The 27654-nt window shown below is 46.8% G+C and overlaps 2 protein-coding genes across 9 annotated transcripts in view; one reads left to right on the top strand and one right to left on the bottom strand.

Annotated features, from left to right (window-relative positions):
* LOC135899594 (uncharacterized) overlaps positions 1 to 27654 on the top strand; it is a 226049-nt gene that overhangs the window by 53748 nt on the left and 144647 nt on the right. The window lies entirely within an intron of this gene.
* LOC135899526 (glycine receptor subunit alpha-2-like) overlaps positions 22672 to 27654 on the bottom strand; it is an 82673-nt gene continuing 77690 nt past the window's right edge. For both annotated transcript variants that reach the window (XM_065428806.1, XM_070537562.1), the window contains exons 8-9: positions 26660 to 26683; positions 22672 to 25554 (exon numbers count right to left, since the gene is read on the bottom strand). In XM_065428806.1, the coding sequence (XP_065284878.1) occupies positions 25378 to 25554; positions 26660 to 26683 (201 nt within the window). In that variant the 3' untranslated portion in view covers positions 22672 to 25377. The remainder of the gene's footprint in view (positions 25555 to 26659; positions 26684 to 27654) is intronic.

The raw sequence follows: 27654 nt of genomic DNA on the forward strand, positions 1-27654 counted from the left end.
GGCGTGTCCGCTGCTGCAACTGACCTAAATTAAAAATGGAAAATGTTTTTGTCTACAGGTGTCTCATTTTCCAGTCCGCAAGCTTAAATTTGTAATATCTGGTTATTCACTGCAATGGGAAAGCTTTTGCACATGAATGGATGACACTATGTGTTAAGACTGCCGGCTGCGGTTATGACGAATAAGGCACCGCAGCTTACATGCAATATTTACTTGAGTGTAAGCCAATGCTTTTATAAAATATAATGTGCAAAAAATATGAGGGAGGCTTAATTTCAGGGAATGGATTCAACCGCCACTCAAAGACACTGCCGATTGTAGAACGATTGATGCCACGACGGGGGAAATAATGTTGCTAATTTAATCAGGACAAAAAGAGAAGTGAGAATATCTGTAACAAACAAGCTCATGAAGGGGAATGTGAAGGAGGCCTCAAACCTTCAAGGCGTCGCTTGAAACAGTTCAAACGCCTGTCTACTTCTGTGTACTTCTACTTCGACATGTATTTGGCATGTCTACTTTGCTTAATCAGGTAATGAACTGAGTCGCTGTGGCCTGGGATTAAATTCAGGCCAGTGTGATAATGCAAGCATTTAGAATGCGCAACATCTCGACGATGTTGCTTGTCCTTTCTCGAATGCCTTCTTTACTTTTACTTACACTAGCTAAAAGTGTTTTCTTTTTCTGACCTTGTAAATATTAATGGTGGGCCTGGAGTCAAGACCGGCCTAGATTTGAATAAATACGGTATACAAAAACTTATCCCCTTAGGAACGGCGTTTTTTGCACACAAGTTGCATTACTACCAAACTGTTTTGAAGCCTGCGCAAGGTATTTACGGAGCCGCCGTATAGAAACGGATATGCTTGCATGTCTGTGCTCAGACATGATTTATGTCGTGGCTTTGTTACTATATTGCTACGTTACGTTTTTTCTCCTATGTTACGCAAAGAGGTGTAACACAAGGCGTCATTTTACAAGACTAGGAAAAAAATCTTTGCATTATTTAAACATTAAAGATTATTTGTTACTTTTCATATGAAGGTTTAAGAGGAAGGTTTAGCTCGGGCCCAACTCCTACGCGGCCTATTCAAATACATGTAAAACGCAAAAACGCTTTTCTGATATAACCCCTGGACCAATTTTAAGGAAATTTGTGGCATTTGAGAGAAAAAGTGATATCCTAGTGACTGTTGCAAGCCGAAATTCTATTTATGGCCTGAATTTCACAAAAAAAATTTTCAATAGTTCGAAGTTTGAAAAAGACAGATGCACGAAGTTTAAATCTTATAGCTCTGTATCAAGAGCAGATATCGCGGTTGCGTAAATGGCATCTATTAGATCATTCTAAGGCAGCAAATTCGACATGTCAATTTGTATCTTGCGTGAATTTTTCACGTTGTTTACAAGTGTTCTGTAAAAACTGTATTTCCATATTAGTAATTTTTTTTTACATTCATATGTAAGATAGCAATTTTGTCCGCTTTAGATGTACCATCAGATGCAATTCACAAAATTGTGATATCATTTTTCTTTGCTGACTAAGAGAGCTGTAAACTTGATAGTTCCATTTTCACAAAATTTTCCATTTTTGCCAATTTTTAGTAAAAAATTCATGATGTAAATAAAAAATTCGAACTCAACAGTCACTAGATTTTAAATTTTTGTTTTAAATGCAACAAATGTCTACAGATTTGGTGCAGTGGATGCCGAGAAAAACGAATTCTCCTTTTACATGCATTTATATAGGAGCACCCGAGCTAAATCTTCCTTAAGGACAAGCTATAAGAGCGACGTTTTGGGAAAAACCGCTGCAGTGTTTGGCTGCTGTGAAAAAAAAAGCAGAGACTGTTTTAGTGCGTACACGGAGAAGAGGAACCAGTGCATGACTGGTGCGATTAGTTATACGGCATGTTATGCCCTCTTCTCGGGTTAGGGAGCTTAACAACCATTCGATCAAATTCTGATGTTCTTGTTGACATTTTAGACCAGTACAGATTTGACGGGCCACTTTATCGTTTTTTTTACTGCCCTTTTTGTCTAACTCGCCTCTCCGTTAGTCAAACGCAAGGAACCTTCTGCTGCCTTACGTTTCTCTCAAGCCCCACCTTCTTTTAATATTTTGCTTACCAACCTTTCCTTGTATCTACAGGTGTTCTAGATTCTACACAGCTGGTTTATTTTCTTTTTCAGTTTTGTGAGTGTGGCCCACTTTTATTAAGCTTTCTGTGCTACGTTTCCGGTACCTATCACTTTCCAGGGAAGATCGCTGGGAGCAGCCTTGCTCTTGCAGTGGTTATAAAGGTAGGCGGTGGCGTTGCTGCTGCTTTTATTTTTATTAGTATCTCACCAAGGCAGCATTGGTATGTTTGCTTTGAGTGTCTAAACCAGAATCCCTTCCTTAACGTTCAATAGCGTACCAGTACCCTCCGTCTCATGCCCTGAGTAAACTATTCCGATTCTCTTATCTTGAACTGGTGGCCTCGCCCCCTTTCCGGAGATGCATACTTTTGCGACTAACAGTGCGTGTACTTGAATTGTTTGTGTACGTTCTGCGGCCCAAGAGGCCCTTCGAAATATAAAGAATGCTACAATACTCACACACATGAAGCGCCACACTGACAACCGTTTCTCTTCTGGACGTGAAATTAGTACGCATTTCTTCAGAGACAATTCTAACGACGTCCGCTTATATACAACTCCAGCTTCTGATTTATACTAGCAATCTCAACGTTACTAAAATATAGGCAAGAATGGAAATTCAGAATAGGCCTTGCTGCTACATTGGAAGACGTGGACGCATATTTTCCCCCGATGCCCAAGGCATTCATGGTTGCGATATTGCGCCAGTTTTTCAAGACGAACATACTTCATAGAACGCGCGCGGTCGTCAATAACGGTGGCCAAGGCCACGGCCGGAGAGGCTCAGATGCTTGGCGGTTCGCGCGCTGCGACAAAGCAAATCATCTTTTCCTGGACAAGCGATTGTGCTGCAAAATTAAGATGAATGACGTCTAATGCGTGAGAACACAACAGGCAGACGTGAGTCAGCAGCAGTAGTGGTGGCAGAAAATAGAAGCTGTGTCGCGAGTAGCACATTTCATCACATTATTTGGCGATGTCTCACTGGAAGCAAGGGAGTCTCCACGAGGAGAACAAAATAAAAAAAAGGTTGCCTTGTTTTTCTCGTCTTACAGATCTGGGGTCATATCTGTCATGCTGTACATTTCCGCGAACTACGCTGCGCAGAACTCGATCTATCAACCAGCGCCCTGCTGTCGCATCAGGCACCTTTTGACAATCTTGTAAAATAAGTTATAAGCAAGGATGACGTTTATGTCTGCGATTTAAAGTCTAGGACTGAAGCACAACATATCGGATCGTTTGCGCGCAATGTGCCATCGAAAGGTAGCTCCATTCCTAATACAGTGACGCCGCTGTGAGGTGCAAGTGGGCTTAAATAGTGTTCTTTGAGTGGCACAATCTTTAGCTAGCAAAAAAGTAATGACTTTGTCGTGCTACGGACATGTGTGTTTTTGGTGTGTGTTTTTCGGTCATCTCAATTTATTACCACAATGTCTTCGTGAGCGTTAGTGACTCTTCGTACGCTTTGCTGCGATCTGAATTGTTCCAACGTGAGCAAATACTAATCATGCTTGTTATAGGTTATGTACTGACTCTTCATTACGAATTATTCGTGCAGCTTTCCAACTTTACATGAACTTATTTGCATACTTGTAGAGTGCATATAGTATTTCTCTTACTCTCAGGAATTTTGAAAGATTTTTATTATTTATATTCGCCGTCCTCATGTTGATTTTTCATATAGTGTTGTCTCGTGTAATGTTTTCTCGTATAGTGTTTTCGCGTAGATTGCTTTCCCGTAGAGCATTTTCCTGTACAGCACTTTCTATTTATTTATTTATTTATTTATTTATTTATTTATTTATTTATTTATTTATTTATGTTATCAGCAATTTGCGGATGGCGGGCTCATTATTAGCCAAACTTGCCATCGTATCGCATAAATTAAGCAACGACAACAACAATGTTTACTCAGAGGTTGTTATTGCTATTGGATGCAGCTAAAGGGCACTTTGCCCTGTCCACCTAACACTGAAGGACACGCGTTAATCTTAAGGTCCTTTACACAAAAAATATAGAGCTCAAGTCACAAAATTCTGAAGTGGTTCTCAGTAGGCAGGAGCCCACTCAGGAATGAGGACATTTTTAGCGTTAAACATCGAAATTTTTCTAGCATCGCAAGCAGGGACGCGAAGAGTTGGTGTGGCCGATTGGTGACCTGTGGCACTCCGGGGAAACAAAAGTCAGAACTGTCAACATACCATTTAATTAATGTTCACTTTATAGAAGTTCTCTCTCCAGTGGAAATTGCTAGTTCATGGCCCTGTGAGGGCACTATGTGACGTCCTCCGTTTTACAAACACTTTCTGGATAAACTCCTGGGCTTGCGTAGTACGTGTGGCGTGGCACAACGTAATACACTTCAATATGCGGTGCTTAAGTTTGTCCTCGTAAATATTAAAATCTCGCCAACACCTTCACTGAAAGATGATCCCTAAGAGAGCGTGCTCCGGCACGCTTCTTTTAGCGCTTGTCCTTTCCGCTGGGTAAGCCAACTAAAAAAACTTGACTTGTTCTTTACAGAAATCTGCTGAAGTTTGATTTACTGATGTAAAAGGACTGATTTAAAAAGACGAAGTCATGCTATTTTCCTTGAATGGTGGAGTTATAAAACAGAGAAAGCATTGATTCTTTCAAGTATAGAAGGCAGGCAACGTGTAACAACGTGCCCAATTCACGCGCAATAGACAAGGATTGCAAATGCTAAAGGATGAAATCACTCACCGTGGTTGCACTGCTAAGCATGAGTTCACGGGTTTCGTTTCCAGTCACAGTGGCCGCATTTCGAAGGAGGCTAAATGCAAAAAGTACCTCACGCACCTTGTGTTTGGTGCTCGTTAAAGAACCCCAGGTGGTCAAAATTATTTCACTGTCGCCCACTATGACGTTCTTAATAATCATATGGGGATATTAGCATGTCTTTAGCATAGCTCATGCACCAGTTCAAGTAAATACCAATTCAGTGTCCAAACTGCATAAAACAACAGTCATGTCCACCTAGCTCGAAATGCGACTAATATAAGATTTTTCTTAAGAAGCATTTCTCGCCTTCTCTTTTATTCCGACTTTTGACATCGAGCAACAGGCTCCTATGGTCTAACGCTTGCTTGCACAAGCTAGTCGTTAAAATGCTCGTGACGTAGTCTTCGGTAGCTCCACCCGCAGTTCCTATGTGTAGCCTTTTTCTTTATTTGTTGTTTTTCGGAACAAGGTAGTTTACGTCATATCACCCAGGCAAAAAATACTTTTTGGCTCAGGACCTTGGGAAAATGCATGCAGTCTTCGTCTGGAAAAGGCTTGCAGAAAACCACCTACTACTATAGGTCACACCAGTAGCTCTGCATGCAAAATAAATGGCACACTCTAACAGCTTACATAATGAATAAAGGTTCTTGTTCACTTCGCCTCAACTCTAGCAACACCGGAGCACGTTCTCCATCTTTCTTTTTTTTTTCATTTGGCCATGCTTAAAGTAGCGTGGACATGATATCCGCCGACAACTGCGACGGCAGGCACATTCGTGCTCATGACTGCCCTTTATCAAGATGTCCAGAGCACTCCTTGTCCCCAGATCAGCTTACTATGCGCTTTGCATAAAAAATATGTCTAAAAAAATTAATGGCGCGCACCTTAACAAATGCAAAACTGCACATACAAGTAAATTAACCACAACTGTCGTTACCATTACGTTTTAAATGCAACGCTTTTGCCTTCAAGCGTCATGTATGAGACACTATACTGTACAAAACAAAAAGAAGCGAAGAACATGAACAACCACGGCTTATTCTGGCAGACGTATTATTCCATCCCAGAAAGAGTATTACCTTCATGTGCAACGTAGGCACAAAATTCTTCCTCGGAGTGGTGCTCATCGATCGATAACTAGTATTTTGCGACTTCCAAAACAGCTGGACTCTCAACACTTTTATTACAATCGCACTTATACCGTTTAGCATGCATGAGTAAAGCTTTAAGAAGCGACAATGCCTACCAATTTTGAGCTCAGTGTACAGGAAACTGTAACAAGGTGAAGCATAAGGAAGCTGACAACGGTGGTCGGGTAGCAGCAAGTGGCGTCACTATACTTTTTTCGCACAGCCTTAAACAGTTATCTAGGCATTGGTTTAATACGTCTGCAATGTATGTATACATTTCTTAATCACGTCCAATACATTGCCGTTTTAAAGTGAAGCTTTCTCAGCCTCTTCCCTCCGCTTTGTAGTTTGTTTTCAAATGCGATCGATGGCGCTGCAGCACACTGACGTCATAATGCCACGTTCCCATAACTAAAAAAATCATGCCACAACGGAAAATTCGAAGCACTCATCCGGCATCCTTTCCGCACTCTTAACTTTCACGAGTCGACAGTGACGTTTGACTGAAGGCTATGAGAAATTATGGGGTTTTACGTGCCAAAACCACTTTCCGATTATGAGGCACGCCGTAGTGGAGAACTGCGGAAATTTCGACCACCTGCGGTTCTTTAACGTGCACCTAAATCTAAGTACACGGGTGTTTTCGCATTTCACCCCCATCGAAATGCGGCCGCCGTGGCCGGGATTCAATCCCGCGACCTCGTGCTCAGCAGCCCTACACCATAGCCACTGAGCAACCACGGCGGGTGAAGGCTATGAGGCTGCATGGGTTCGTAGTTCACTGCCTTGATTCAAGCACATGCGCATGTTATCAAGCGAATCAAACTCGCGAAAATGGCAAGCATGGTGTCATTCAGCAGTAGCATTACGGCTCGGGGGTGTTAGACGATGCCTATGCCGACTTTCGGTGAACGGGTTGATGACGTGCTCACCAGAAGAATTGTCCAGACGGAAACCATTAGGTACGCGTCTTACTCGATTTCGAACTTGCTTGGTTTGAGCGTTGAAATTTGATGACCGTTATGTAGAATTAAGTGCGATTTTCCATGATTAAAAAATGGGGTGCCTTAAGATGCGACTGCCTCCAAATCTGCCATCTATACAACTTTGTTCAAAGCCCTAAAAAGTTTTTTAACGATTTTTACATTGAAGCTGTTTACCTCTAGCCCCTGTATGCATCCATCGAATGCATTTCCAGAGGAGGGGGCAGGGTACCCTGGTCGACCTACGTCCGTATGGGAGACAGGAATGTGTACGCCGATCCTGGAGATCGGCGTACACATTCCATCCATTCCATTCAGGCCGATCCGCCTACTTCCAAATAAAAGGTTAATTTAATATCGCGGGTACAAATAGATCCACATAAATTCAGTGTTGTAAGAGAAACAATATATATATATATATATATATATATATATATATATATATATATATATATATATATATATATATACTATAAGAAAGTGCACTTAGTGTAGCAAGTTGCCCGCGCTTCTGTGGTTATAACTTCACGCATGTGGGAGGTGCCGGCGCGGCTGCAGCAGCAGTTACGGCCGATGCACTGGAGGAGCGGTGACCGCGGCGGCGCTTCTGTCGGCACAGTGTGGGGCCGTATTAAAAAAATGTCAGATTTCATAATGTATGCAGCCCATGTATGCAGCCCTGTATGCGTAGCCCGTGAATGCAGCCTGGAGAGCTTCCTTGGTAATCTGTCCGGATATGAATATTGCGGCCCCAAGAATATTTTTTCTTAACTAGTCTACTGGTGCTCGCCTTGGCAATATTTTAAACTTCCATAGCTTGAGTTCGCGTGCATTTCGTAAGTCGCCTTGTGATCACAATACAGAGCACCGCTGCATACATGACTACCGGCTATACGTTAATAGCCTATTAATTAGGGGATTTGTCGATTTCAGGTTCGATAACTAATTTTTCGCAAGGAATGGCGCTCTCCCATGAAAGTCACTCTCCGTCGTAGCTGATGTCATTCAGTGATGCTGCTTCTTGATGCCTTAATTTCTTGGTCTTTCGTTCTGCTATTGTCTCAGCAAAATAATTGTTATAGTTGTGCAACGTAAGCGACAATTTTCGTTAAGTAGTTTGTATTGAGTATTTTGGGCGTTAAGAGCAGATGTTTCGGACATCACATGTATTTGACAACAGCCCCTTTAAAATTTTCAGTAGTGTACACTCAACTCGTCAGGGGACATATGCGAAGTAATGGCATCAACGCAGTAGTCATGGATAAACGCAATGAGTGCCTTTTAAATCAAAACATTCTTAGAAAAGATTCTCAGACCTGGCTGACCTTGGCTGCTACTACTGGGTGCGCCTGTTGTATTGCCGAATAGCCATCACCGAGGACAACACTCATAATGAATCGCCTTATGTGTGCCCCCCCCCCCCACCCCGTACCCCTCCTTCATTGTACTACCCCTACGCACCGCCCTATCCTACAGACTACCCCTACGCATTAAAGCAATGAACGATACCTAAATATCCTACACGACCAGAAACATACGCCTTCAATCGCATCGCTTCTTGATTAAAACTGATATTACAGCGCCTTTTTTCATGTGTGTTGAGTCTTCTCAATCAGTATCTTGCCAAAAAAAAGCATGTCGATCCTTAAGATAAATGAAACAGTAATGTGGGCCGGCCCTGAACATGGTGTCACAGCAATATGGGCCCAGACATAGTGTTATCATCGCAGACATAGTGTTATCCGCACTCACGTGAATCGCGTGGGGAGGCTCTCCATGTATTGCCATCTTACCGGGCAGGTATGCAATCGCTATGCTGCGAAACGCTGTGCAGAAAACGAACAGTAGTATAGCATTTAATTCACGATGGACTTGGCATATATTACCCGCCACGGTGGCTTAGCGGCTGTGGCGCTGCGTTGCGAAGCACAATGTGACGGGATGAAATGCCGGCAGTGGCGGCCATATTTCGATGCAGAAGTGCCCGCGTCACGTGCCTTGGGCACACGTCAAGAATCCCCTGCTGGTCAAAATTAATCCGGAGTCCCCCACTACGGTGTTCCGCATAATCGGATCGTTGCTTTTGCACGTAAAACTGCAGAATTCACTGCAATTGAGACAGATTCTAATATGTACTAAGCTTCTAAGCTTCATATTCTTTTCCTTTACAGTATTCGAGTTTCAGATTTAAGGGAATCATAATTTTGTTGTTTCATTTCACATCTGTTGGAAGAGAAAGTGAAATCTTTAATTACACATAAACTGGCCCCAGATTCAGAAATAGCAGGCATTGGTGCACCTCTAGTGAAGACGAAGCTAGTACAACATAGTACAACGCCGCACGCCGAGCAATTGTTTGAAACGACAGGGCCACCGAAGAATCTAAATTTTGAAAGAAACGTATAACATTCGGAATGGCATCTAAGCCTCGAAACAAAATTAGCATCTCTCAAAAGCGCTTCTGGAAATGATTCTCGTCCTCGAAAAGCTAAATTATATGGCCGTCAAGACAAAAATTATAGCCTTGCGTGTGCAAGTGCGAGCTCATTCTTGAAAGTTCCGCCCTAGTTAGCTAATTAGGTACACGGGCGCACTCCTCACATATCTTCGCAAGGATCGAGACAGAAACGCGGTAAGCCTGTCCTTAGCCTTCGCGAAAATGTCTTTTGTCGCAAGGGATGTCACTGCTCACGAGGGTTGATGAGGGGTACGTATCGGACTAGGGAGGAACGAGCATGCCTCCGGAAAACAGCTTGTCGAGCTACGACTTACTCCCAGGTCTTCGTGATAAACTGAGCAAACGGTGGCCAACGTTAAGGATGCCGTCCAAGTGGAAAGACACGTCGGTGTCGCGACGCAAGGAGCATGCTCGACAGCGACTCTGACACTTCCGCATGGTGGACGTACTCACGCCCCTTGGCTCCCTATCCCAGAAGCGGACGAACAAAACAGCGAGAAGTATGCGTACGGAGCGGCATCTCCTCCGTCTTCGGATAACATGGCACGCAAACTGCGCATGTTTATATAAGTCGTGCTCCCGCGTCAGGAAAATTCCGGTCTCTTATGTCGCAAGAAGTGCAGACCAGGAACAAATTGCATTTGTTTGGGCGATTGCGTCCGCGTAGTGAAGAAAGTGTGTTTTTTTTAAGGCAAGAAGGTTTATAAATAAGCATGTTCGGCTGCTGTGCGCAACCACCATTTATTACATATTTTAGCTAAAACTAAAAAAAAAACTCAAGGATGTCACTGCCTACTGGAAAGTACTCTATGAACCTGACGGTGCTGTGTTTGAGCAATCGCCTATTGAGCGAAGGCTTTGGTTTTAGCTGGTTCCTTAGTCGATCGCTGCTTTACGGTTAATTGCACCCATCTTTTTTGGCAGTATACGCGGCCTCAAATGGCTCGACGGACAGGCTGATAAGAAATATATTTGACACTTTACGTAGTAAAAGCAGGTGACGAACAAGTAAGCACACAGTCGGGAGCCCCCACATGGAAATGGAAATTTGGGAATAAACTCTTGGTTTCAATTTATTTGGATGGCTGTGACGTTTTTTGGAAGCTCAGCCGATTGTTTGCACATACTATGTCGGCAATGCATGAATTTATTTAAAAAAGCACAATTTCAAATTCACAAGCCAAATTCTGAACCTTTTCTTCCCTTGAGTCATAGCCTAATCTTAAGTGAGGAAACCTTCATGCTTCCTTGTGGCAAAGGTTGCAAGAAGGAAGCAAACGTAATATGCAATGTTCTTTCGCCCATCCTCACGCAAGGAACCCTTTCTTTAGCTAAGAAACGGATTCGATGCGTCTGGGTTCAACGGCATTCCTCATAAGTTTCACGCTAACCTCTTTATTCAACAAAATAAAGTTTGTTCGTCAAATATTTTTTGTTCGTTGAGTAGGTAATATATAACCTTATACGGATTTTTTATTTCTGATTGGCGTGCACCACTGACGCACGTAAAGACACCTTGCAGTGGACAACAACGCGGCGCCCATGAAAGGCGGTATCGGCCACTTCAGATGTACAAAGTCTTCATCCTTCACTATTTCGCCTTTTCGCTCTCAAGTAATGCTTGCATTTACTTTAGATTTCTATCATGCTGCTTCAACAGCAAACTATTGATGACATTTGGGTGCTCTGTCCACGATCGGTCCTCAATTTTCTATTGGCCAAAACAGGGCCTCGAGATTCGGCAGCCATACGCGACAAGCGACGCGCTGCGCAATCTCGAACGCCATAAATGTAGAAGATAGCTTGTACTTTTAACTTCGCACAGAGGGCACTATAGACTGAAACTCGCAGCCATCGTTATTTTCCCGCGTGATAGCCCAAAAGTATTCGCGCATTCGCAGACGAGTATGCCATGCTGTTTCTCGAGCAAACAGCAACTGCACACAGGTATGGGTTCCACTTTCGAAGACGAGGACACAGGCACACAGGTAAACAAACCATTTGTCCCGTTTGTTTATCTGTGTGTCTTTCTGTGTCGTTGTCATCGAAAGCGCAATACATACGAGTATCACGTGGGCAAGCATCGCCAAGAAGTGCTTATTCAGTGGAAGGAGCGAGGATAGGAAGCATGAAGGTTGCTTCGGGGCTCCCTTAGGGTAAGGGAGCTTTAAAACTTGATGTAACACGACCCGACTGCGCAGAAGGCTTCGTTATCAAGATAAGGAAATTTTGAGAATTTGGGCAATCACTTCCCTGCCCTTGCCCTCCTCTTTTTTACAGTGAAGCTGTATACCTCTACCGTCCAAGGAAATTTTCGTGTCATTGTGGTAAACAAAAAACTCCCCATACATGGGCCGAACCTGTACATAGTGCAATGCCGGGCCGACCCGCGGCAGAGGTGAAGCAGGCGTTAATCACTCCCCGTACGTGGGTCGATACCGAAGATAGCGCAATGTCGGGTCAACCCGCGGCGGAGGTGCAGTTCGCCATTTAGGGGCCCACATACACAGCTTCACTGGTCATCCTTCTTCACAGAGTGAAAGGGCACTGAGATTTTTTTCTGCTAAGTAAAACGCTCAAGGCCTCAATTATTTCCTGTTTTACCTTCATGCTTACTAGCGATATCCATGATGGTAAAGCCTGTGCAGAGTATTGCTTTCTTGCTTGACTACCTTTGGCCGGACTAGCCAAAAATGAGTTTGTTCTTCCACCTGATGTATTCTTCATTGCTATTCATTTATTTATTTTAAGGAAATTGCGGCAGAACCCATCTCGCAGTGACTGACGAGGGTAATATGTTAGCATTGAAAATCAATATGGTGACTCAACATATTGCCAACATCGAAAGCAAATTATGTATGAGATGTGTACTGCACTGGGGCTCCTCTTTCATGCTTCCCTAAGAACACTCAGTGCCATCTAGCGCCACCGCTGAGAAAAGCGCCCATGGCCTCTGATGTGCATGGCGCGCCGGTGCGTGCGGACGCTGAGCAACGCGCCATCTGGCAACTGGGTTCCTCCCTCTAGCTTCTTTCCGAACACGCTGCGCGATCTGGTGGCACTGCCGAGAAATCTGAATGTGGCCTCCGAGACGAGATGCACGAAGCCCCGCTACCTGCGAACGCGGAGAATTGTCCCCTCGCTTTCCCCACACTCAGTCGCACCTACGCAGTGATCCAGGCTGGCGAGATGTTCACTGAAAAGCGGCACATACCTAATGCATTCCTGACTCATCTCGCTAAAGCGTTGGCGTTAAAGGTGTTCATTGGAAAGTGGCACATCCCCAGAGCATTTGTGACGCAACCTGCTAATGCGTCGACTGCTGCCCTTGAGAAACACTTGCGATGTGGATTTGGTTCCGCTCAGCATCGGGGAAATTTAAGGGACCTATTCATCATTGTAGAGCGGCTCCTTCCCAGTGGCATATACCTACTTACCCAAGTTGGCGCCAAAGACGTTCGTTGAAGAGTGGAACACATGTACTGGCAGATACCCAGTGACCCAAATTGGCGTCGAAGAAAAATTGGAGACCAGCGCATACGGAGTGGCACACACCCAGCACTCCAAGTTGGCGTCAAAGAGTTTCTTCAAACAGTGGTACTTACCCACTCGCCCACCTATAGCGACTCATATCGGCGTGAAAGAGATTAGCAAGTTAGTTGAAGAGCTGCACGGCTGTACACACTGCCAAATACTCAGTGACCAAAGTTAGTCCAATTGTTGGTCTTGAACCCTCGAACCTCGGCACAGCAGCCCGACGTGCAGCTCATTCGATCACTGACTACAAAGTGAGCCAGGTAGGTGCGAAAACGTTTACATACATACATACATACATACATACATACATACATACATACATACATACATACATACATACATACATACATACATACATACATACATACATACATACATACATACATACATACATACATACATACATACATACATACATACATACATACATACATACATACATACATACATACATACATACATACATACATACATACATACATACATACATACATACATACATACATACATACATACATACATACATACATACATACATACATACATACATACATACATACATACATACATACATACATACATACATACATACATACATAACCCGCCGTGGTTGCTCAGTGGCTATGGTGTTGGGCTGCTGAGCACGAGGTCGCGGGATCGAATCCCGGCCACGGCGGCCGCATTTCGATGAGGGCGAAATGCGAAAACACCCGTGTGCGGCCCGCAGAGCGCGGTCAAGCGCCTCGTCGCCGCATCGAGGCTCCCCCGGCTACCGAGGGACCACATTCGCATCATAGTGAGGCCGAGAGACGGCCTCGACGTAAAAAAAGTGAGTCAGATTCGCCTGGCGCAAGCGCTAGCAATGGCGGCCTCACTCCCGCCGAACAAGACCGAGGAAGACATCGTTTGTCCGAACGCAACCCAAAACATTCTCGTCGTGTCCACGCCAACCGAGAAGAACGCGAACGCATACGCCGGAGTTCAAAAGCTTCACCTAAGAGAAGGCGCATACAATGTGGCCGCATACATCGCGGCGCCGGACAACACGTGCAAGGGGGTCATCAGAGGAGTGGACCCCGAAATCAACGAGGCCCAGCTTCAGGCCATGATCGTGAACCAAAGAAATCCCATGGCCTTGGAAGCCAAGCGGATCAAAAACACCTCGACGGTGGTAGTGCTCTTCAACGGCATGAAAGTGCCGAACTACGTCATGTGTGGCGTAAGCCTAATACGCTGCACGCTCTACAGGCGGCAGAACGACGTGTGCTACGGGTGCGGTGACTTGGGTCACAGAGTCGACGTCTGTCCTAATCCTGACAAGAAGAGGTGCCGCGGCTGCAGAGCCAACGACCCGGCTGCAGACCACCAGTGCTCGCCCAAGTGCGCCCTCTGCGGGGGCCAACACCCGACGGCGGACAGCAAGTGCAAGCAACGATACCAAATCCCTTACGTCGTGCGGCGCAGGAGGCGCCGACGCAGAAATGCGAAGAAATCGCAGCTGCAAAGCCATCCGCAACAGCTAGAGAGTAGATCACGTGATTCCATCGTGTCAAGTGCCCCCAGAGGAGGACGTTCGACAATGCCGACACTACAACAGCGCAGCCGATCGAGAGGCCGTTCTCGCTCCAGGGGGCGCTCCCGCTCCCAAGTGCGCATTCAAGAAGGGCCGACCTGGGCGGACCGGGCCAAGCCAAAACCGCCTTCACAATCAAAGGTAACGCAGGTAGCATTGCCAAAGCATAACAAGGAAGACTCTAGAATAGCTCAGCTAGCGGAAGAAAACGCGCGCCTCAAGGCGGAGATTCAGCAAATGAGGGCGGATTTCGAATCGTTTCGGAAACACGGTTCCACTCCTCAGCTAGTCGACCAACAGCAGCAGCAGGTGCCGCAAAGTACACCGACCCCGCAAGGGGAGCAGTCGGTTCGCTCGGTCAAACGCAAGGCCCCTCCCCTGACGGAGGAGGGAAACCCGGCGGAACCCGAGTCCAGTAGCGTCCTATTGGGAATTAAGCAGTCGATTAGCTCATTGCAGCTAATGGTCCAGCAACTAGCGGAGAGCATGGTAGCGCTCGCGGCGAGAGTGACGCGTATCGAAGCACACGTGGCGCCTGTGGGTGCTAAACAAATCCAAGGCATCAATCATGGCGACCAACTCAACTAGAGAGCTGTTAGTGTGGCAGTGGAATTGCGCTAGCTTCAAAAAGCGCAAGGCTCCGCTGCTACAGTTCGTTGCCTGACAGGCGGACAAACCGCACGTCATAATCTTACAAGAAACTTTGGGTAGCGAGGTGTCCCTGCCCGGCTACCGGGTCGCCTCGTCGAAATTCGAACAGGGTAAGCGCGGAGTGGCGACCCTCGTCGCGAACAAATGCTCCTCCCAGGAACGAGATTTGAAATTAGGCAACGCGAAAGCGGAGGTAACCGTGATCGAACTCATACCGAACAGTTGGCTGAAAAACAGCGTATTCGTAGTGAACGTGTACAGCCCGCCCTCTGACCACAGACAGTCGTTCACATCGATAATAACGAAGGCGGCCTCAATGGCCAGGGGGGCCCCTCTCATAGTGGCAGGAAGGAAGGAAGGAGGAGAGAGAAAAGAAGAAGGCAGGGAGGTTAACCAGAATAACATCCGGTTGGCTACCCTACACCGGGGGAATGGGAAAGGGGAAAGCAAAGATCACAGGGAGAGAGAGGAGGGAAGGAAAGAAGGAAATTACGGCAAGTTCGCTGACGCGTGTGGTTTTACAAAAATTGCCTTAATAGTCACAGGTGGTCGCACAAACCCGTCGTCCTTAGGAAACACAAAAGTGCCTTCACCGCTTTATGGGCCGACGGGCGATGGGGGCGGTGTTCCAGCAGCACCTGCACAGAAAGCGGCCGATTGTCCAGTTTTTGGAAAGCTTTGGCAAGTTCTTCTCTCTCTAGGGCATATCTTGGACAGTGGCACAGCAGGTGGTCGATGTTTTCTTCGGTGCCACAGACCTCGCATGCTGCACTGTCAGAGACTCCAATTAATGTAGAGTATGCCTTTGTGAAGGCCACTCCTAACCAAAGGCGACAGAGAAGCGTAGCTTCACGTCGAGGAAGTCCGGGTGGAGGTCGGAGCTGCAGGGAGGGGTTTAGGCGATGTAGTCGTGTCAGTCGTAAGTTTTGCGAGTTCCACTCGCTCACTGTGAGGCTACGTGCCAGGTGTCGAAGCTGCCTTGCAGCGTCAGTCCTCGAAAGCGGAATCGGAACGCTGTGCTCTTCTTGATGGGCTGAGCGAGCAGCGTTATCGGCGGAATCATTGCCACTGATTCCACAGTGGCCAGGTACCCACTGAAAAACGACTTCGTGGCCTTTTTGTTGGACGTCATGGTGAAGTTTCACGACTTCGTATGTCAATTGGTCATGACATCCGTGTCGGAGAACTGACTGCGTGCACTGTAATGCCGGTTTTGAATCACAGAACACAGCCCATTTTCTGGGTCTCTCCGACTCAATGAATTCCAGTGCTCGACGCAGGGCCGTTAGTTCTGCCGCCGTTGAGGTCGTGACATGCGATGTCTTGAACCGCAGTGTCATTCCTCGCGTTGGTATAACCACGGCACCACCAGAACGGCACGACGTAGTCGATCCGTCGGTATAGATGTGCACGTGGTTGCTGCTCATGCAGAAGAAGTAAGCTCAGCTGTTTTAGAGCAGGGGCCGGTAGATCTGTCTTCTTCTGTAGTCCTGGAATCATTATCTCAACTTGTGGACGGCTCAAACACCACGGAGGAAACGCTGGCGTGGCCGAAGGTGCGTACCCTGAGGTAAATGACGCACGATGTGCACTAACAATACCGCTAAATGTCGAGCAGGGCCTTGCAGCAGTGAGGCTCGCCAAGTGGTGGGAAGGGGTCCTAGCATAATGCCTGAGATGCATACGCATTGTCTCAACGGCAATGTGCGTCGTGATCGGGTAATCCTGCGCTAGGGCAATGGTTTCAGCCGTTGATGCACTGCGTGGTAAGCCAAGACATATCTTAAGGGCTTGGGCTTGAATGCTCTGAATTGTACGCAGGTTAGTCTTGCAGGTGTTGGATATTGCAGGCAGGCTGTAGCGCAGGAATCCAACGAACAACGCCATGTACAACTGTAACATAGCGTGTATAGATGCTCCCCAACTTTTTCCTGCAAGGAACCTGAACAGGTGACAGATAGTAGTCAGCCGCTTTTTCATGTAATTGACGTGCGGAGTCCAAGACAGGTCTCTGTCAATTACGACTCCCAAGAACCTGTGACTTCTGCTGTATGGTATAAGTTGTCCGTTAATAGATACGCCGTAACCAGACATTGGCTTCCTCGTGAATGCCACCATTGCGCACTTTCCGCATGAAAGTTCAAGTCCTTGTTGACGAAGGTAGCAAGATGTCTTTGTGGCTGCCTTCTGAAGCCGAGCACGAAGCTGAAGTCGTGTCACACCTGATGCCCAAATGCAGATGTCGTCCGCATAGATGTAAAGTCGTACGGTGCTTGGCAGGTTGTAAACTAATCCACTGAGGGTGAGATTGAAGAGAGTCGGGCTAAGCACTCCTCCTTGTGGGACTCCTTGGCTACCGTAATGCTCGGACGTCGGGCCATTTTCTGTGTGCATGTAGAATGATCTCCTCTGTAAGTAGCTGGACACCCACATATACATCTTGCCACCAAGTCCGACGGCTTCTAACGTGCTAAGGATGGCTTCATGGGTGACATTATCATAAGCTCCTTTAACGTCTAGAAACAGAGCAGCAGATAGACGTTTACAGGCCTTTTGGTGTTGCACAAAGGTTATCAAGTCAACAACGCTGTCTGTTGACGAACGGCCCCGTCTAAATCCGGCCATAGCTTGTGGATAGATTTCATAGTACTCTAAGTACCATTCCAGACGTGTTAATACCATTCGTTCCATTGTTTTTCCGACACAGCTGGCAAGTGCGATCGGACGGTATGAGGAAATGTCCAAAGGCGACTTGCCAGTTTTGAGAAGTGGAATGAGGCGAGTTGACTTCCACTCTTGCGGAACCGTACCCGTCTGCCAGGAGTCGTTGTACAGGAGGAAGAGTGCCTTCCGAGCTTGGTCTCCTAGGTTACACAGGGCACGGTATGTAATGCCGTCAGGTCCTGGCGCTGAAGAACGCCTGCACAAAGCCAGCGCAGCTTCTAGTTCTTCCATAGAAAAAGGGAATTCCATGCGGGGATCGCGTGAGAACGGTGGGTGGTCGAGGGTTCCCGTACCCGTTCCATCGGAATGTGCCTCGCCAGCAATCTTTCTGCAGAAAGATTCAGCGATGTCAATTTCTCTACATTGTAGATAAAGTGCCAATGATTTAAACGGGTGACGCTGACCAGAGGTTGTGCGAAGGCCACGAACAGTCCTCCATATAAGCGACAATGGTTTTCGCGGATCCAGGGACTCGCAAAAGGATGCCCATTGTCGCGAAGCCAGCTTGTTCATGTGACGCTGTATTTTCTTTTGTGTTCGTCTAGCCAATCTCAAATCATGATTTGACTTCGTGCGTCTATATCTTCTCATAGTGGCAGGAGATTTTAACGCGCCCCACGGAGCATGGGGTTACGCAAGGCCAGTGCCTAAGGGAGAGCGGCTATTGGTGGCAGTCACTACGTGCTCGCTAGAGCTGGTGACGGACCCCCGCTATCCGACTCGACTAGGCACGTCGGTGGCGCGGGACACGACGCCCGACCTGACCTTCGTCAAGAACGTGCGAGGGGCCGAGTGGCGCAACCTGCATGAGAACCTCGGCAGCGACCACTACATACTGGCGGTCACGATCCCCATCAGGGCGGCACCACCGAGAGAATTTAAGGTCACCGACTGGGACGCCTTCCGCAAAATAAGGAAGGAAGACACAAACGAATACGCGGATCTAGACAGTCTTTTTAGAAGGCTCAAAGAGGACGTTAACACCGCGACGAGGGTTGTCCAAACTGAACTGAACGTGGAAAGGATGGACGCGAGATTGGCACACCTATTAGAGGCAAAGAATTCCATCACGGCCAGGTGGAAAACGCAAAGACTGAATCGCAGACTACGAAAGAAAGTAGCGGCACTAAACCGGGAAATCGAAGCGCACTCGATCGAGCTTTCCAAGCAACAGTGGAACGAGGTGTGCGCGTCGGTAGACGGACAAATGAGAACCGGGCGCAAATGGAACCTCCTAAAGCAACTGTTAGACGACAAACAATCCAAAGGAAGTCAGAGATTGGCAATCGATAGGATTTTAAAAAGCAAAAGGAGCAGGGCAAAACGGAAAGCGAGTTCCTAAAGGAGCTGGCGGAGACGTATCTGCCACTGGGCCCGTCAGGCGACGGCGACTATCCCCAATACGCCGGGGCAGAGGTCGAAGATCTCGACGCGCCTTTCACGGAATTAGAAATTTGGGATGCCTTACAAGGCCTCAACGGACGCTCCGCTACAGGCCCGGACGGGGTCTCGAACAAACTGTTGAGGAACCTAGACGGAAGGTCGGTCGAGAAGCTCACCGAAGAAATCAACAGAGTGTGGGAAACGGGAGAAGTACCAGAGGTGTGGAAAGAGGCCTCGGTCATACTTATACCGAAACCCGGTAAACCACTTGCGGCGGAGAACATGCGGCCAATATCGCTCACCTCGTGCGTAGGCAAGACGGCCGAACATGCCATACATAACCGAGTATCCCGGTACATAGAGAGAGAGGGCCTCTTCCCACATAACATGGTGGGCTTCAGACCGGGCGTCTCCACACAGGACGTAATGTTGCTACTCAAAAAGCATATAATTGACGGCATGACCAGAGACACCAGGGGCATACTGGCCCTGGACCTAACGAAAGCGTTCGACACGGTCAAACACAGATTTCTAATGGAAACGATCTCGATGATGGGGCTCGGCCGGAAATTCCACTCTTACATAGGCTCCTTCCTCAGAGACAGGAAAGCCACGATCAAAATTGGACAGGCCACGTCCGATTGGTACACGCTGGGCGCGAGGGGCACCCCACAAGGGGCGGTGCTCTCCCCACTATTATTCAATCTGGCAATGAAAGGGCTCTCTGACCGGCTGACGAAAGTGACCAACGTCAATCACGCCCTGTACGCAGACGACATTACGGTGTGGTGCCCGGGAGGGTCCGACGCAGAAGTCGAGCAGGCTCTTCAAGAGGCGCTGGACACAACGGAAGAGTACCTGAAGGAAACGGGACTCCGTCTGTCACCCAACAAATCGGAACTGTTGCTGTACAGGCCCTCAAAACAAGGCATGAGGAATTTGACGCCGATCGATCAAATACCGATCAAATTACATACGAATGCCGGCCAGCCGATTCCCAGAGTGGACACTATACGAATCCTGGGGCTGCTAATTGAGGCGAAAGGTGGTAACACACAAACTGTCATGAAACTAACGTCCAAAACGGAGAACATGCTCCGGCTGATCCTCAGGGTGACGAACCGCAGAGGAGGGCTCAGCGAGAGCAGTCTCATCAGACTTTACCACGCCTTCCTCATGAGTCACGTCAATTATGTAGCCTCGGCGCTAAAATGGACCAAGAGAGACGCGGCCAAAATAGAGACACTGATGCGCAAGAGCGTCAAAAGGGTGCTAGGTCTCCCGATCACTACAAGCACGGAGCAGCTCGATCGGTTAGGGGTCCACAATTCACTATCAGAAATCATCGAAGCGCAGACCAAGGCACAGGTCGTGCGGCTGTCGACCACCAGGGCCGGCAGGCGCATCCTAGAAGAAGCAGGGATAAATGCCGAGGCAGAGTGCAACGCACACAAGATTGCGCTCAGCGCGGCGGTAAGGGGCACTTTCAAGGTAGAACCGCTTCCGAGAAACGTCCACCCGCAATTCAACGAGGGGCGCCGAAAGGCGAGGGCCCGAGCACTGCTGAAATCGACTGCCAACTGCCCGGGCCTGGCGGCATTTGTAGACGCGGCCCAGTATGGGCGCAGCGACCGGTACGCGGCCGTCTCGGTACGCTGGGATGGCACAATAATTAACGCAGCATCGGTCAAGGGGGTAACGTCCGAAGTGGCCGAACAGGTGGCAATAGCCATGGCAATGAGAGACCCCGAACGTCCTCACGTCTACACAGATTCGCGATCGGCGGCAAGAGCATTCGCCTCGCGCTCGATATCCCGGGAAGCGGCGGCCGTCCTCGGCAGCGAGGGAGCCGCGGGTCAGCACCTCGTCAAATGGTTTCCAGCCCACATGGGGGCCGACGTGCACCCCGAATTTCCCAACGCCAACGAGCTGGCGCACGGACGCGCGCGAGGACTCACGCACCGCGGCGATCGTGGCGAGCGAGGTGGCGGGGAGGGAGGGGAGCACCGAGACCCGCTGCTCACCTTCAACGAAGTAACAACACACTATCAGCTGTCGAGGAGAACCTTCCCACTCCCCCACGCTAAACTCACGAGACCACAGTCATCGATATTCAGAATGCTTCAGACAGGGTCGTTCCCCTCGAGAGGCAGACTGAGCCGTTATTCACCAGAAGTAGAGCCGCAGTGTCCGGATTGTGGCGAATGTTACTGCTCGCTAGCGCACATGCTTTGGCAATGCTCCGCGTTAAGCGGCACCGTGTTCACTAAAGAAGAAGACTGGCTGGACGCCCTGCAAAGCGACGACCACCAGACCCAGCTCCGGGCCGTCCAGAGGGCTCACGAAAGGGCGGAGGCTCACGGGCTTCCCGTCCCAACGTGGGTGCGGCCCGCGACCCCTGCCGCCCACTAAACCAAGAGTGGGTGGGGAGGGGTTCCTCAGGACACATTAAAGTTATTTCCTCCTCCTCCCGTGTGCTTAGATTTAGGTGCACGTTAAAGAACCCCAGGTGGTCAAAATTTCTGGAGTCCTCCACTACGGCGTGCCTCATAATCAGAAAGTGGTTTTGGCACGTAAAACCCCAAATATTATTATTATTACATACATACATACATACATACATACATACATACATACATACATACATACATACATACATACATACATACATACATACATACATACATACATACATACATACATACATACATACATACATACATACATACATACATACATACATACATACATACATACATACATACATGCATGCATGCATGCATGCATGCATGCATACATACATACATACATACATACATACATACATACATACATACATACATACATACATACATACATACATGCATACATACGCACGCACGCCCTCACGCCCGCCCGCCCGCACACAGCCACCGGAAAGCGCGTGAAGCAACTTAAGATTGCTAACGCATTATAAATAAGGGAGGCCTCGTTTCCCGAAGGCTATCAAAGTACAACTGTAACGGGTAGAACCTGAACACCTCATCGAAACATCTATTAAGTTTGTTTTCTTTTAACTACGCGCTACTGCCCTACATTACATAAGACTGCTTCTAGGTATAAGTTGATACGAAATAATTGTCCAAGTTAAACACCCTAAACCGCTACCTCGAAAATGTGTGACCAGATACCAAGAGACCATACAAACATGGGCAATCATGTCAATGTCAGGCTTGATGGTTAGCTACTTAAAGGTAACTCGTACTGAATTAATTTGGCTCTAAGTGGAATTTGCCAAGTATTGAAAAACGATAGTCGCTCAAACAGCACGAGAAGAACACACATTTGAGGCGGTGTTGATGTCAAATATTTATTGATTCAAACTGTGAGGTTTTTATAACTACATTTGTGAGTGTTCTGCCGCGGTGAACTACCGCTAATTTGTTTCGATGGAAGTTAAAAAACTGGATCCACGATTCTGCTGTGCGTCAGCACATTTGAGAATGGTATAAGCTCCGCGAAAATTAAATCTCGCTGCAATTCTCAACAGGCGTCTCCAGCATTCAAATGCCCTTTACAAGCTACACCGTCGACGCATATAATGGGCTTGATATGCGACTGCTTTCTGTGTCGCCAATATTTTTGCAATATTTTTGCTATCCCACCTAGCAAATATGTAACACATAAATTTCATGTTCCACATCGCTGGGAAAACACGTGGTCTTTCCATTTGAGGTTCGATAAATATCAGTTTTGCGATGACATACTTCAGCTGTGATTGGTTTGCCGCGGGCTCTGAAGTTGACAGTCGCTTGTTCAAGGGCGCGCACATTGTGGAAGTCTAGTGTGGAGAACCTCGCGCAGCTTCTGGATAGGCCATTCGAAGTGCCAGCTGCCGAGCCTTGTACAGTGGCGCTCCGAAATGTTCTGAGGCTCGAGCAGCATGCCCCATCTTCTAATGAACGGCCCCAGCCGGCGAAGTTCGCAGTACAGAGCCTGGAGTTAGAGGGCGCATTTAACCTGTTTCAGAACAAAGAACCTTATAGGCAGTCGCATTACAGCGGCGTTGTCCAAAGTCACATCTGGAGTCTACTGCTAGATCGCCTTTTCCTTTGATATGGCCTCTGCGAGGTACTATGGGAGGTTCTTGGGCAAGTTTCGTATCAGGCCCCTGAAGAGTTCTTTCTTTACGCCGAGCATAAAGTGCTTGAATTTTTGTTTCCGACATAGATGAATCCGCGTGTCGCAGAAGTCGGGCCATGTACTCTATAAGCATGGCTACGTTTTCGCTAGGCCGCTGTATCCCCGCCTGTCTCGCAGACTCCACCGTTCTATAGTCCAGTCTCCTACCACACATAACATCCTGCCGTCCAGGGTTGCGTATATGGTGATTGGCTGCCTGCGTAATTCCTCCCGAGATAACTCCGCCTCACGGTACTAGAAGTGTGCTTGCGCCAAATTCTCAAGGCGGAAGTATACGTATAGTATTGTAAGTGGCGACACTTCTGAAGTTATTAGGCAAGTCTTCCACATGTACAAAAGCGCCACCGTGGAAGAATTTCGCATTTAAGGGCATCTTACGATGGCGAACGTGGTCGGCAGGGTTACGCAATAAGGGGCTGTTGTGCTCATCTTTCTGACGCGGTTTGACGCAGGCCCGTACTTAGGTCGGAGTCCTGGAAGTCAACGGCTCCTCCACATCTGAGCGGGAGTCCACACAATCGGAGTTTATGCTGGGCTTGAAGACGGTTTTAGGTCTAGGATTGGTTAAATGAAACCAGTGCATCTAACAGAAAAAAATGCGTAGGAAGAGGGTGCGGGTTATCAAAACAGACGCCATGTTTAATAATGGCGGACCCCGATAAAGCGTGCAGCCCGATCATCTCATTGTCTTGTAGAGACAGGAGGCAACGCCCGTTTTCCTTGCGATGTGGAAGCTGAAATACTTTTCTTTGTGCACTAATTCGTTTCTCTCAGGAACTATAAAGGGCAAATTAACGTAAGGACGCGATGACGAAAGGAAACAATAAAACATTTTTTTTCAACATATTTCTCCGGCCTGAGTCGTTGATAGTATATCTTTTTTTATAATACAACATTAAAGCATTGAAAGCATCATGATATACCGGGTGTCCAAAATTAAGTTTTATGGTTTTCTTAAATTTAGCCATTGGGATACGCGAAGCCCACCTGTGCAAGTAAGTGATGTGGCCAGGGGGACACAAAGTGAGATGATAATTATCGTTGTCAGCAGCTCAATTACATAAAATTGAGTAATTAACGTTTCATTGACTGCCGTAAGTGTGTATGTTGGCATTGAAATGTTTCTACAAAGTTACACTTAGAAGAATTCTTCCAGCATATCTTTGCTCCGAGATAGCTGACTCCAAATTTTAATTGTCATTTACATGATTACGCATGCAAGAGAGAGAGGATCGGCACAAAGCTCTTCTCTGATGTGACGTGGCTGTTGCGTGCAGCGTTTAGTCTGACAGTAGGGCGGAGGTATAGGCGAAGATGATAACGCTTCCCCTTCCCTTCCCAGTGCCTACTTTCTGTAAAACCATAAAGCTTAATTTTGAACACCCTGTATAATCATTGCATCTTTCCTCCTGCAAAAATACTGTTTCTAGAAACATGTTAGTCTGCCTTGTAAATACTACTTCAATGTTGAAGTTTATCTTCTCTACCAGAATATGATGAGATCCACTTAAAGCACAAAAACAGTGCTGCCTAACGTATCCTTAAGCTCTCCTACGTGTTAGATTACTGATTAGAGGTGACCTCAAGAGGATTGCGAAGAGAAAATATCCAATTCACTTTGGGACATATACACACTAAAGGGTTGGAGTGATATTCAGTCAGAATGCACATGGGAACACAAGTGCAGAAACAAATAATTACACTAGGAAGGCGCAAAATGTGGTGCAGTGAACTTCTGTGCAAAACAAAAGCGTTCTTACACAGAACCAACAGGATTGTGATAGCCACAAACACTCTTCCATCCCTCTCCCCGACTTCGTGGTAACCGCCTCTCCATTCCTGACATCAGCTCGGGGTACCGCGGTCTCACAAAAGATAATATGGCCAGTATGCGACGCTAAACGCCAGGAAAGCCATGGGAAATGCTATCCTGCAGGTTTGGTCGATTCTTTTGGCCTGAACCTTGTGTCTGTTTCTGACAGCTTCAGGACCTGTGGGCGAAGGGCTGATGTCTGTACCACCAGTGATGGGGCTGCATGGCCCCTGTAAAATGGGGAGGAAAGACAGCGTAACAATTTCTACCAACTCTCAGAAACAAACTTTGCAAGAGTCACCACTACCGCCGCCAACAGCGGCTCACCTCGGCCTTGCATTGAGCATGTACACTTTTCCACGCCATCATGCATGCAAACTGCCTAGACAACTTAACGTGGAGATATTTACATGGCAACCGATGCCAATACCACTTTATTTCTTATGCAGGCTACCGTACATTCAAACTGCATGGCAATCAATACATTTACGAGGGTATTTTTCCAACCAAATATCAGTTTTCTTGACCTAACCTAAATGAAAACATTCTAAACGAAGCTTCTGTTCAAGCTTCGTCACCTTGTGTTTTCTGTGCAGAGCAACATTGGCACATAGGTAAAGACAAGTTTAAATATAGTTTTAACTACATTTATCATTCAACTTACAAAGTCCCGAACGCGCACGGTAGTGCCATAAGGTCGACAGCATACATACGTGAGAGAGCATTTGCCGAATTATAAATTAACTATTAAGCAATTATGCTGTTGTGCTGCACAGGCAACCAAAGTTTCAGATATAATTTTCAAAGGACACAGAGAACAAGTAAAAAATAGTTTCAATGTCCATTCCTTACAAGCGATACTAATACAACATATCCTGACACTTCAATGCAATGGAAAAGCCAAGCCGATGCTTGTATAATCAAAGCGACTAATAACGCTTTAGTTAAAGTACTAATTAGGTTTCCTGCGGACGCCACAACAGCTGCTGATGTCTTCAAAGTTTGAACTTTTTCTGTTGTAGTCTTCAAGGTAGCCTTACAATTAAAAAAAAATTTGCTCGAAAACAGCAAGATCTGAAATCCATAAGCCAACTGCCTTTTAATTTGCGGCTTTCCTGCTGACTCAATTCCCGTTCATTTCCCCATTCTCTATTCAAAATATGCTATGGCAGTACAAAACTATCTTAAAACTAATGCCAAAATTCTTTTTAGAGCGATGTCTGATAAGCAGCCTGCAACTATACTGCGCAATACTGAATGTATAAACCCAATGTACTTCTTATTTTCGCACTGCAGACACTTTAAGTCAATAAAATAAAATGTTTAGTACTTTACCAAGTTTCCGTTGCATGGGAGGAGCTGAAAGGAAGGAGGGAACATGGTTACAACTTTGTCCACCTGCGCCGTCTTACGGCAGGAGATAGAATGCAAAAAGCAATCTCCGCAAGGAATTTGTTCACTCAAAATCTTCGTGTGGAGAATTCATGCATACTCACGGCGCGATGGCTCACGCGCAAAAGAGACAGTTTCTTCTACGAAATGCACTTTCTTTAAACAGATCATTCTTTCAGTCGTGCTGTTTTTCCGTGACAACTACGAGCACAATTTTATTTCTACCGCTTAAAATGACTCGTATCCGACAGCAGCAAACAACGGTGAAGTATAACACGAGTGTTTCACAGGTTTCCTTTTATTCCACGAAATTTAAGTGAGATCATGTCTGCACGATTATAGGCACAGCCCAAGACACTGTGCCATACTGATTTTGAAACACTGCTCGAGTGCCCCATCAGGCGCACAATAGAGGTCATTAAGCCTAGCAAAAGAGACACGCCTAAATTTATAAGGTGCCTCATCTTCACGCGAAGAGTTTTCATTTGAATATATTAATCTTTCCGTGGTCATTAATTTCTTATTCAGTGAGTCACTGTGTTTGCTAAGCAATAAACACAAGCAGTCAGAACGTCACTGCTTCATTTTGCTGCACAGTGCGTGGTTTCTCCATAACGTGTAGTGCAATGAAATGACTCTAACCAAACAAAGTTGTCGCACATTTCAAGTAGGAGTAGGCTTCTTGCTACACATAAAGCGCTTTAAAATCTCCTCTGTATGAAGTTGTCAACAGTGACACAAACTTCGGTTCGTCGGAGCCCTAGACGTTGTACAGCACTGTGAGCACTCCTTATGGCCTCCAGGAGGGATAAAGCATATTCACAGATCAGTTCCCATTCCTTACAAGGGTAAGTTTGCAGGCTATATGCGGTCCGCAGATAATGTCGCTCTCTCGCAACCTGACGGAGCAAGCAAACATGAAACCGCCTTTTACAATT

This window comes from Dermacentor albipictus, chromosome 4 (assembly GCF_038994185.2).
Source record: "Dermacentor albipictus isolate Rhodes 1998 colony chromosome 4, USDA_Dalb.pri_finalv2, whole genome shotgun sequence".
Lineage (NCBI taxonomy): Eukaryota > Metazoa > Arthropoda > Arachnida > Ixodida > Ixodidae > Dermacentor > Dermacentor albipictus.